The sequence below is a fragment of the Molothrus aeneus genome, chromosome 4, assembly GCF_037042795.1.
Source record: "Molothrus aeneus isolate 106 chromosome 4, BPBGC_Maene_1.0, whole genome shotgun sequence".
NCBI lineage: Eukaryota > Metazoa > Chordata > Aves > Passeriformes > Icteridae > Molothrus > Molothrus aeneus.
Window position 1 is genome coordinate 13,875,710 of NC_089649.1, and position 12,846 is coordinate 13,888,555.

The following is a 12,846-nucleotide window of genomic DNA, read 5'->3' on the forward strand; positions in this document are numbered from 1 at the left end:
TCTGCTTTTTGTTGTTTTAGAAGTCAACATTCTGTAGTTTTCTGTTCCTCAATTTCTTTTCACCTGTGTGTTCTACTGCAGTACATATATCAAGGCATGAAAAGTGCCCTGAAAATAGAAGGTAAACTTCCAACATAGCACATGGAAATCACTTTATCATACATCTCCTACAAGGCTATTAGTAAGGGAGTTAAAATTCTGTTTGCGTAACCTATGAAATACTTAAATGTTGTGTTCAAGTAAGGAAAGTAGCAAATTTCAGAGGGAAATGCTAATGCAGTAGAGGCTGAAAAAAGATTCCCAGAACTTTCCCTTTGGTATGTTCTCCTTTGGCATTATCTGTACCTGAGATAGACTGACTAAAAGAATTCTGACTCATATACATTAAAGTAAGTAAGTAAAAACCCTACTACCACTGCTAAGCCAGCTATAAGTTGCTGACTTAATATTGCAAGTCAGTTTTGCACAAATGACTTAATAGACTTAACCATTTCCTTTTCTTAGATGCCTATTTGAGTACTTCAAAGCACTCCTGGAAACCTTATTTAGGAAGAAAGTCTGAGAGTTTGACTATTTTTTTTCAGTTTTTTGATTGTTGTTTTAATTATTTACTTTATTCAGAAATCAGTGACCCAAACATTTCACTTAGTTTGGATAAATTAGATGTTCTTAGTCATGCTGAACAGGGAAATTAAAAGATTTGTTCTCATCATTTTAAATTATAAGATTAGGAGAAGAGCAAAAACTAGAAAGCTTTTCATTTAAGCCAGTTTTATACACCAGAGCACAAATATTAATTGTGCTTTGTTCAATAGCTAATCAATTTTAAGATTTACGGCTGTAACTGTGAGCTTTCTGGCTTTTATGTCTTCTATTACTTCTATTGATTGAACAATTGATATTTTGGGGGTATTGGTAAAGAATCTAAATAATTTAAATGCAGGCAATGCTGGGTAAAAAAATCAGGGAAGATCTTGAGTTTAATCTTGGAGGAAGGTAGTAAGTTAATTTTATGAAGACATAAGCCTTCACCTAAATGAAATAAATTTAGCACAGCCTTGTAAATCCCAATAGCTCCTTTGGAGTCATTGCATTGTCTGTTTAAAGTTTGTGCAAAAAGGCAAGGGTGTGTGACCTTTTGTCTAGATCCCTTTATAAGTTTTCAGCATGGTACCCTTACAGAGAATATTTTTTGAATTGATGTGTGGTTTGTCATGCCCAGGTAAACAGTCATGTATATGAATGATTTTAATATCTTCATAACCTTTGATTTATTAATGTTGTTTTTAACCTACAAGTTGATTTGTGTACCAAGAAATACTGTTTTTTCTGTATTTCAGGTCTGGCTTCATGCACCCTACGAGCTTCATCTGTCGTTATTTGAGCACTTCATTGAACTCCTCACTGAGTCAAGGTACGAACTGATGAAAGCCTAGTAATGGGATTTACAGGATTAGATGATATTTAGAGGATACTCCAATTTTAAATGGCCATCTCATTTCTTTTCTTCTTCCAGTGAAGCAGCAAAGAATGCAAAGTTAATGAGGGAATTCCAGCTTATCCCAAGACTGCTGTTGACTCTTCGAGACATGTCCCTGTCCCAGCCCACTATTGCTGCAATTAGCAATGTGCTGAGCTTTCTGCTTCAGGGCTTCCCCAGCAGCTATGACCTACTCAGGTAGCCCACACCTGGATAATTTTGTCTTTCTTGGTTCTGTTACCTTGGTCAAAAGTACTTCATGGTCATACTGCTGAAGAGTGTGTGACATGGAATGCTCATGTACTGATTTCTTTTTTTCCCCTCTATGAACTAGATTGAACTAGACATTGGCAATATATTGAAGCCTTGATTTGCATATGATTTTCAATTTGCATCTGACCAAGCATGGTTGAATGGTCAAACTGGTTTAATGTTCTACTGGTGAAAAGTAAAGGTTCTGAGCAGCCCCTTTTGTTCATGTAAAGCATTAAGCATTCCTTCTGAATGCTACTGAATATTGTTTGACATGGGCAAAGAAGATAATTTTGGTTAAAATGCAGTTTTGATTACTATCGTGAATGTAAGGTTTAGTTCCAGATTTTTTCTTAATCATCACTGTATAAAAAGGTATTTAAGGATGTCAGATATAGTGCTACTAATTCTGATTGATGAAAATTACACTAGTTACTGCAATTCATATGTACAGGAGTATTTGAAATGCTTTAAGAATAGTTTAACTCCTTGAGAACTTGATTTTTTTCATCTCTTCTTTCATTATAATGGAAATGGATAAAATGTTGTGGGGTTTAGAAGCTCTTTGCATATGCATAGTCATGTTTTCAGCTCCTTACTTTTAAGTATAATTAAAGGTATCAGAAGCCTCAACATGAATATCTTCTTACCTGTCTTTGTTTTAATTATACAGGAAAAAAAATTACTCAAGAATAAAACTATTGATTTACTTAAATGGTTACAGAATAGATTGTAGACGTGTGTTCTCTGTTCTCCTTCCTGGAAATAAAGAATGAAAAATGTTGCATAACTTGGGAAAAATTGCGCTAGCTAGGGGCCATTTCAGGTTAGCTGTAGAGGAAAGAGAAATATATTGCATCACCTTTCTTGGAGTGGTACATCAGTGTCTTGTCATGGAAAACCATGACCCTGTGTTACATAACCTCAAGCTATAGGCATAAGTGTTCTTCCAGAGCTGAGTAACCACTGTTTTGATCTAATAATTGTTCAGCTGTAAGGAGTTGCAAATAATGTTTTGCTCTCCTTTAACTTGAGGTGTTCCTTTTACTAGGACTCAGCGGTATCTCCCAGTTCCCTTTCCTGAATCCTAGCATTTTAAGGGTTCCTTACCTGCAGACTTGTCTGCAAGTATTCTATTAATTACTACAAATTAATTTGTGTTTTGGCTAGTAACTTTAAATGAAGACCATTTTTATCAATCTTCAGATGTGAGGAAGCTGACATTTTTGGGTATCTCCCTGTCGCTGGTGTCATGGTTTTATATTTAAGGTGAATTATTGATGGATGAGAGTGCATCTGTCATATCAATGAGTGATGTTTTTTTTGTATACATCAAGGTTTGGACAGTTCATCTCTTCCACTTTACCTACGTTTGCAGTCTGTGAGAAATTTGTGGTCATGGAAATAAACAATGAAGAAAAGCTTGATAGTGGTAAGTGTTGACAGTACTTAGAAGCAGTATAATAAAATATATTTTAGTATCTTCTGAGCTTGAATACAAAAAATGTATAAATAGTATCATGAACAATGTTACAATATTGTTATAACCTGACTGCCAGTTAGTGGGGCTTTAGTTTTCAGTATTGAGTGCAAAGCAGAGCAAAACTTTCTTTTTTTTGTTTCCTTCATTTAACACCGTATGGTTTTGTTCTCTTTCCTCCACTTGCTCCCTCCAATCAGCTGTGTATCTCTGCTTCTTTGTGGAAAAAGGAGGAAAAACAAAACCAAACAACTGGTTGCTGGGTGCATCAGTCCTCCAGGTGTGAAAGAAGTGAAAGAATTAGCTAAGACTGCCTAGTAACCTTTTTTTAGGCAAAAAAAGAAATGTTACCATCCTTCAATAATTCTGACATTGAACTGATTTGAGACCGTTTCTACCCTTATTGACATTGTGCAATTGCATTTTCAGTCTGTCTCCCTGAACAGAAATGTTTTAGTCCTACAGTGGATGTCAGCCAAATAAAAGAAGGATTATCCAAAGAACCTTTGTTTCTACATCTTTTGGCAATATACTGTTGCAGAGGGACAAGTGAGAGAGATATTTCTTCTTTTAGTTATATTGGTCTGGTGTCACAAAAAACAGGGTTTGGGCAGTCTGCACATTCTGGAGAGGAACTTTTCACAAGAGCATGTAGTGACAGGGTGATGGAGAATGGCTTCAAAATGAAAGAGAGTTAAGGTTGGATATATGGAAGAAATTCTTTACTGTGAGTGTGGTGAGGGGCTGGTGAGGCACTGGAACAGGTTGCTCAGAGAAGGTGTGGATGCCCCATCCATGGATGTGTTCAAGGCCGGTTTGGATGAGGCTCTGAATAAACAGAGGAAGTCCACTGGAAGGTGTCCCTGCCTATGACGGGGGCGTAGGAACTTGATGGTCTTCAAGGTTCCTTCCAGCCCAAACCATTCGATGGTCTGGTGGGATTCATCATTATCTTCCTGTGCCTCACCTGTTCCTTTTGAATAGTTTTGGTTTTGTGGTCTCAAAGATGATTAAATTTGAGCTTTTTAGTGAAAAAGAGGGTATTGGGTATTGGAGAGAGATCCAGCTTGGTCTTCCCACTACAGGCCATGAGTTTCATTTCAGTTTTTTTCCCCCATGCTAACAGCAGCCTGAGATGGTTTTTGCCTACATAGGGGACTGAAGAACCTTGGGGCGAAATTCAGGGTGTGGCAGAAATGAAAAGAGAAGCTTTTGAGGCAAAAGGCATGAGATTTTTAGGCTAGTAGAGTTCACCACTTTTGTTGGATTTCTGCCATAGAAGATCCTTTGTGTCTCTATCTTGTGCACAAAACCTCAGTCCAGAAATTTTCTATTTATCTGTCTGTCTTCATTTTTGCATATGTTGCCTCAAGCTGTGCTGCCTTTTTTTTTTTTTTTTAATAACGTAAAAGTGGGGTCCTTCTTTGACAGCATAAGCTACAGGAAGAGCGATTTGCAGAATAGCTGTGAAGTTAGTCCTGTGCTGCATGGATTGCCTTGGTTGCAGTAAATGTGTTTTTCAACTGATGATGAGCTTGGGGATGTGTTGAAAGAAAAGGAAACTAATTTTTCTCTCTCTTTCTTAGACTTGGAGGGATTTGGGAAGTATCAGGGTCACTTCCTTACAATTTCCACATCCCCCCGAACCACTCTGCTTTCAAAATGCAAAATGTTTATTTAATTACCATGTTTTGCAGTTTTGAGAGAAGGGAGGGATGGGAAGGAAGGGTGACAGATAGTGACCACCTCAGTTCAGGTTATTGTCTGAGAAGCTATGATTCTCTTTTTCCTGTTCTTCAAGCTGTCTGAAGTTTGTGGGACAGTGATAAGGAGGCACCAGACATTTCTCAGCACCATATTACAGTCTGCTTGCACTTTAGCACAGCTTCCTTGGAGCCTGAGTGGGGGGTCAGGTTGTATTTGCTTATGTATGGAATTTATGAATAGCCTTTAGAATGCCCAAGTTCCAAAATCCTGATTTTGCCTCTTTTTTTTTTTGTTTGGTTTTATTCAATATTTAGGAACAGAGGATGATTTTGGAGGACTTGTTTCAGCTAATCTTATTCTACTGCGGAACAGGCTTTTAGATATCCTTTTGAAACTTCTATATACATCTAAAGAAAAGACAACTGTTAATTTGCAGTAAGTACAAAAAAACCCTTGAAGCAGAGAAAGGATATAATATTTTATTTCAAGGTGAAGAATTATACAGCCACCCTTCAAATCACTAGTTGAATTGCATCGTTTTATAGGAAATGTTGAATGATTTATGCAGATGTCACTGAATTACTCTCAGGTATGCTAGTAGAAATGGGATGCATTATTAATTTTGTTGTTTTCTCTCAACTTCGTGTGTGGCTATAGAAAAATAAAATCTGTCCAAGAGAAAACTTTCAGTTATAGAGAAGTGGGATAGTCAGCTTCTCATTTGGTTGAGATCCAGAGGCTTCAGTAGGGGTTATCATTAAGATCATCGACCCTAGAATGCCCCTTTAAATTGCAAAAAACACATTCAAATGTTCCCAAGTAACTCTTCCCATAATAAAAACAAAGAAAGAAACAATCTTCCTTCATTTTTTTAATACCAGGTCATGAAGAAGTCATGTGAAAACTATTTGTTCAACAAGATGATTTCAGTTCAAAGTCCATATTTGTTATCAAAAGCAGCTATTGGAGAAATCTCATGCAATGGAATTAGTCTCAGGAGCTGTATTTAGTCCTTCCTTTCTTCTAAACAAATGCACATTACCTGTTTCATATAAAGAGTTGATAAGTGGTATTAGTTGTTTGTAGCAAACTTAACTAAGAATTTCCTCTGAAGGTTTTCCCTGCAGTGGAGGACATTGATTTTTGCTGTCTAGTAGAAAATGAAATGCTGTAAAATGTGACTTTTTTTTTCCCCCCTTCACTTAGGGCTTGTGAAGAACTGGTCAAGACACTGGGTTTCGATTGGATTATGATGTTTATGGAAGAACATCTTCATTCCACCACAGTCACGGCAGCCATGAGAATTCTCGTGGTCCTGTTGAGCAATCAGTCCATCCTTATTAAGTTTAAGGAAGGTCTCAGTGGTGGAGGCTGGCTGGATCAGACGGATTCTGTCCTGACCAATAAGATTGGTACTGTGTTAGGTAGGCATCTCAGCCCCTCGGGGCTCAGGGGTTGCTGGGAGCACCTGTGCTGGGGTGTTGAGCTATGGGTTACTGGGGGGTGCTGTTTGGCTGAGGCCTTCCTGTTACTCGTCTGTGCTGCCATCAGATGCTTCTGCACTTCATTTTTCTTACAAGCAAGAGTTAGGATTTCCTAGGCAAAAGGGAGTGGTTTTACAAAGCTGCCCATGACACAGATGCCATTGTAGTTCAGTTTTGGTGCATCATATGTAGCTAATTGGTTTTTTTGTCTTACCATCAGGGTAAGGTTAAGTGTGTCCCGTGGGCAGATGTGGCTGAGCTACTTGCAAAGGAAGCATAGAGCAGCACTTGATGCATACAATAAATAAAGATTCGGAAAATTTTGCTTGTTTGATTCCTTTAATACTTAATTGTGCAGCATTATGTCTGAGCTGCTTTGACTAGTGAGTGCTGTGTCCATCAGATTTACCAGTTTGAATTTTTGCTGTCTTGGAAATTTCTGTGTTCACAGTATAGTCTCAGCATTTCTTTTCCTTTCCCTCACTGCATTCTCATGTATACAAGCACACTTTCTATTAAAGGTTTTATTTAAAGTTCTTAAATCCTCTGTTAGCCAGCTTATCAGACCTCTCAGTTACCCCTGTGACCTAGAATTGTGTGTAAGATTTTAGTGCTACAGAGCCCATTTTGAGCATCTCTGAGCTGTCTGAAATGTGTCTCCAAATGTTTGAAATAACGCTTGTCAGCTCTTTATAGAGAGGTGTAGTGGCAATTTCCCACCAACCTGTTTTTTTTTTCTAGTCAAAATAAAATAGTGCTTTTCAGATGAATGTCTATTCAGGCTCTGGTGCAAACTCATTGACATTAAATGAGGGCCTTTCATAAGCCTCAGTAGTCTTTAGATCAGAGCAGTGGTATCAATAGTACTTCATTGTTGTAAATAGCTGTTCAAGGAGCCACCTGTCTGTGTTGCAGCAGTATATGATCTGTTACTGCACTAAAAGTTTTTCTGAAATGGTTTACTATAAGGAAGTAATTGAAGTCTTGTTGAAGTGCTCTCCTTTCATGAAGAGGGATTTTCCTGAAATGAAAATACAAAAATACAAAAATTATTTCTTTCTGCTTTGTATCCTTGATAGATTTCAAATATAGTATCTTGTTATTTTTGCTTAAAGAAAACTCTCTTTTTACTGTTTCCCACAATATATCCCTCATGATATTCAGCTACAGGCATAGGATGGTTCTTTGCATTGCCATGAATTAGGAGGATTAAGGAAAATGGTTTTTCAGAAGCTGTAAAACCCATGCAAATATTTTCTTGTTAAAATAAAAAGCATCTGTTGTTTGGCTCATTCTGATTAAGGCTCTGTGTTTTATTTAAGAAACAATTTTGCACATGCATTTCCCTTGCCTGGTTGTGCTTTAAAATCTTAAACCATTGGCATTTTAGGGAATAGGCCATTCTTTATTCAGTATGTACTTTAAATGTCCAATATCATAAACATTTTCTTCAGTCACAAAATCTTTCGAAGTAAGATTTTGATTTACAATTACATTTGAAAGCATTTTTCAAGTTTCCCTATTTTTCCCATTATACTATCACTTTAATTGAATCCAAGCTAGGCCGTGGTGAAAAAGATATTTTTAAACTTGAGTCTCATAACCTGATAGTGACAGATAATCTAATTTTTGTATGCTGTGTTTTTTAAGAAATCATAACATACTCGCTCCAAGATTTCTCATGAAACCAAGTATGATGAATTTTGTTGAAGCTTATTGATGGAATTTCGTCCGCTGTGTAGCACAGATTTCATTACTTTGATTCCTGATAGAGATTTTCTGTTTAAAAAGTCAGTTTCTGGTGGAACGTGTGTCTGTATTTGAGCCTCAGAAAAACCACCTGACCACTGGCAGTGTCAGACCAATGGCTCATAGTGCTGATGTGGAGACAGACCTGTCTTCCTGCCTCTTTCCTTGCTTGAAAATAAGTGCTTTTGCCACCTAGGTGTATTTTTTTTTCCTTTAAGTAGGAAGTTGAAATAAGTAGATAGAAGCATCACAAAAAGTGGTTCTGGCAGCACTTAAATAAAATAAGATTGTTTAAGGCTTACTACCAGCTGATTAATCATTAACAAAATATCTGAAACAAAATGCCTTTGAGACTTCTCTGGACATAAATTAGCTGCCCGTTGACTTAAATGGACCATGGATTGCTGCTTCATTATATAAATCTGTAACTGAGATTAAGGTGATATTTTGATCTCAGCCAGCAAAATACCTATTTTCAGAAGCCTGGGTGTTTTAAAAGTCAGAAGTTATGGTCACAGCCAGAAAATGGATATGTGTGTAAGCAGTTATATTAAGCAGTCTGTATGGAACAGTGTCATCTATATGGTACTAGAAAGCAGTAATTTCCTTTATTTTTTAATTGTTTAAAAAAAATGAGACATCTGCAGCAGAATGGTGTTGTGTGTGATAGTCTGTAGTGCACGTTTGTTTTGTACAGCATTAGTTTCTGAGGAGGTTCCCTTTTAATCTCACCAGGTGAGCAAGAAGGGTCCTCACAGGCAATTCCCTCTTAACGTTGTTGCCTTTGTGCCTTGTTTTCTGTCCCAGGGTTCAATGTTGGCCGGAGTGCTGGTGGCAGATCGACAGTGCGGGAGATTAACCGGGATGCTTGTCACTTCCCAGGCTTCCCCGTTCTGCAGTCCCTTCTCCCAAAGCACACGAACGTGCCTGCACTCTATTTCCTCCTCATGGCCCTTTTCCTGCAGCAGCCAGTCACTGAACTGCCTGAAAACCTGCAGGTCAGTGCACCTGTCATCAGCAGCCAGTGTAATCAGGGTGCCAAGGTAGGGATTATCCAGTAAGATGTGAATGCAATTCTGTCTGTCGTGAAAGAAAATAATGAATTAACCGGGCCCTTTCCTTCTCTGCAGCTGACTCACAGTCATGATGTGGTGTTTGGTTCTAAGCCCTTTGGGTTGGGAGTATGTAGAAGCCAGCCTGCTATGGCTTAGCTGTCACTGGTGTCACTCTGGTCCGTTTTGGGGTCAAATGAGAAGTAGATTCCTAGTTCAAGCTGGCATGCTGTGGGCATTGAAGGGAACATAATCTTTTGCTTACTTGCTTTGGTTGTGAGGTGGGTTTTTTGTGTTTTTTTGTTTAAGAAGTGGGCAGTTGCTATGTTAAAGAGAGTTCACAGGTTACAAGCAGAACAAGGTTGCTTTTATTTCAGAAAGTCTGTGTGGTTTTATAGGGAGACAACTCAGTTGTTGCTGAAAAATGTTGATTATTCTTATTCTGAACAGGTTATTTTGGGCTTTTTTGAAGTAAGTGAGTAGATACTCTGTGACCTACAACAGTCCTAGGAAACCTCAGGGTAGTGCCTTATGAAGAAAAGCCACACACAATCCATTCTAGATAGACAGGGTGCCTATTTAAAATGGGTGCAGTGCTGACATTATTTATCAGTGAGAACTGAAAAGTAAAACTTCAAACCAGAAGGTGCCCGCTTTCTTTCTCAAGAGGAGTACTTGACAGCACATTCAGCACTCTGCTACCATGAGGCAGAGTTGTGAAACTCACTCCTCTGCCTATAGCACTGAAGTATGACACTGTTAAACTGAAACTAAATTCAACTACTTAATAGCACTCTTTTAATGCTAGAGGTGGACACTTGGTTCCTTTTTATTTTTAATTGATTTATTATTTAGACTTGCTGGAAAATACAACTTGATTTGTTTGTGTTGTTTGGTTTTTTTTCCTACGGAATACCATGTGGGTTTTACTGCTAAATGTGGGTCAACGAAGTTGACTGTATGGCACATCTGCTGACAATTCTTTTGTTTCAAAACATTTGCATACTTTATGAGAAGTGAGAAGAAAGTGAGAAGATGAGAGTTGCAGTTCCATTAGCTCATGGTTAAAAGAAATTTTCTGCAGTGACATGTGACCTTCATATGACATTTGGTGATAAAGTTTGGAGGATGTAAACTAATTTTTTATCTACTGCAAAATGAGTGTTTTGTATCTGTAATAAGAAGCAGTATACAATTGCCCAGGAGAAAAGGATCATTTCATGTCTTCTCTTTCACCTCTTGCAGTTTGATTTAGACTCCATTTGGACATTCATATTTGGAGTTCCTGCCTCCTGTGGCACTGTTACCTCCTCAATACACAGTGTTTGCACAGAAGCTGCCTTCTTGTTACTGGGAATGCTGAGGAGCATGCTGAATTCTGTAAGCATCGGAAATTTTGTTTGTATTTCAGTATACTGTGTTGTTCAAGTTTTCCACGTGGTTAAAAGCCAAATTACATTTGTTAGTACCATGACAAAATTGGCTGTTAGTCTTGTAATACTTGGTGGAAAGTGTAATTTTCTTGGGTTTTTCTATGTTACTTTTTCCCTTGTATCTGTGGAAATATTAGTAGCAACAAAATTATCACTGTTTTTCCACAAAAAGACTGAGCTTTCTGCTTAGCTGCAGTTAAAATGAAACAAGAAAGCAGAAGGATACAATGTCCTTGTCAGAGATAATTCCATTTCTTTCCCAATTAACATCATGGGAGAATGTTTGAGACTCTGTATCCCATCTGCTCAGAGCTTTGTGAGTTGCAGATTTCGTTCATGAACCTTCCCCATGCAGAGAAGTCCCTGACTATGAATAGCCCCATGCCAGAAGAAATTAATTTACTGCCAGAGAAATGTGTCATCTTCTCATCTTTGAATCTAATGTCAAGAGTAGGGAAAGTTGGTTTCTCAGTAGGAAAATTATGTATTTCCTTGAAGCCAGAATGTGTTATCTGCTGAAAATTGCCTCCTGAAGTGCTTGAAAAGCAGCACCTGTTCGGTTGTCACCTGTTGGATCATCATATGTATGTGATATGCTCTATTGCTTGCATGTTTCTCCCAAGGTAACATGTCCAGAAGCATCTTCTGGACAAGTGTACCTGCTGCAGAACCCATTCCTGTTGTCACATGCTCGGTCTCTCTGCTGGTGACCGATCATTGTGTTTGGTCCTCACCTGTTTGGATACACTTCAGACATGCTTAGAGACATGTGCTGTGTCTTGTGTGCTGACGCCAGGCATGTTCAACTCTGCCATCACATTTTGGGTTGGCTTCAGTCTGCTCATGTTTGCCAATATTTTTGAGTCATTACATGACAGGGCACACATTTTAGCTTATGGTCAATGATGTGCTGTAAAATGCTGTTGGTCTCCTGTTTGAAACGTGCTCGAAAGCGTGCTCTTCCTTTCTGAAGCAAATATTCACGTGCTGCAGTCTGTGCTAATCTGGTGTTTGTTTCCCAACCCAGCCCTGGCAGTCAGAGGAAGAAGGCTCTTGGCTTCGGGAATATCCAGTCACCCTGATGCAGTTCTTTCGGTATTTGTATCACAATGTACCTGACCTCATTTCCCTGTGGATGAGTCCAGAGTTCCTGTGTGCGCTGGCTGCAACAGTGTTTCCTTTCAACATCCGACCATACTCTGAGATGGTAGGAAATCCAGCTGCTTGCCTTTTTATTTTTCACATGAGTGTTACTTTTGAGGATTTATCAATTACCAGTCATACCAAGATAAAGCTCTACTCACTTGCACAAGAGGTTCATCATCAGGGCTGAGCTGGATGTTTTGTACTTGGGTTGTGGATCTGAGAGAAGAGTGTGTTAAACTGCAGGGCAGTTGTTGTGCAGGGACATCAGAAGCAGCATTTTAGGGGCAATAGGCAGTTTGCTTGTTTTCTAGAGGACATTATTTTCGATCGCATGAAAAATGCGAGCTCAAATTTACACAAGCAAAAGAGACTGTCAGCCCTCTGCTCTGGAGGATGTGATGAAACCCAAAACCTCTTTTTCCTCACATTTCCCATTCCCATTTCTGGTTTTGTGGCTTAACCACAAAGCAATGTTCTTGTATTTCCTGAAACTACTGAGCTCAAGCCAAGAGAGGGTGTGAATTCAACTTTGCTTGCATTGTTGGCTGAAGTTTTCTTTGAGCCTAGTGTCATTTGCAAATGATACTATTTCTAGAATATGAATGGAAAGGGAAAAAACAGGTATTGTTAGCCAGCATCTAAAAGTAATTTTATTAAGAACATGGAAGGATAATTAGTCTAGAGGTTGCCAAATGCTAGAACTATGGAGAGTATGATAAAAAAAACTTCAGGAAATAATAACTTGTGGTATGCTATTATTTTGTTGTCAATAAAAGTGGGAGACCAATTTTTAACAATGCCTGCTGGTGAGTCTCTCTTAAAGACATGGGGATTTTTGCTTTTTTGTTAAACTTGCATTTCAAGTACATACTAGGAGCTTGCTCTCTCTCAAAAAAGTTCCACTTACAAACTGGTAATGCTGATTTGGCATTCACCTGTACAGAGTTTTTAGAGGAGCCTTGTGTCTCTAAGCAGACTTTAACTACTAGATCCCTTAAAATTCTGTTTAGCTGCCTGGCAACTTGAGCTCTTTGCTGTCTGAGGGTGCTCTTCACTCCAAATT

The 12,846-nt window shown here is 38.4% G+C and overlaps 1 protein-coding gene across 1 annotated transcript in view; it reads left to right on the forward strand.

Annotated features, from left to right (window-relative positions):
* The window catches only part of WDFY3 (WD repeat and FYVE domain containing 3), a 151,705-nt gene that overhangs the window by 105,364 nt on the left and 33,495 nt on the right, over positions 1 to 12,846 (forward strand). Inside the window, exons 26-33 of the mRNA XM_066547961.1 lie at positions 1,341 to 1,414; positions 1,517 to 1,678; positions 3,070 to 3,164; positions 5,234 to 5,354; positions 6,126 to 6,343; positions 8,960 to 9,195; positions 10,450 to 10,584; positions 11,665 to 11,844. Coding sequence (XP_066404058.1) covers positions 1,341 to 1,414; positions 1,517 to 1,678; positions 3,070 to 3,164; positions 5,234 to 5,354; positions 6,126 to 6,343; positions 8,960 to 9,195; positions 10,450 to 10,584; positions 11,665 to 11,844 — 1,221 coding nt within the window. The remainder of the gene's footprint in view (positions 1 to 1,340; positions 1,415 to 1,516; positions 1,679 to 3,069; positions 3,165 to 5,233; positions 5,355 to 6,125; positions 6,344 to 8,959; positions 9,196 to 10,449; positions 10,585 to 11,664; positions 11,845 to 12,846) is intronic.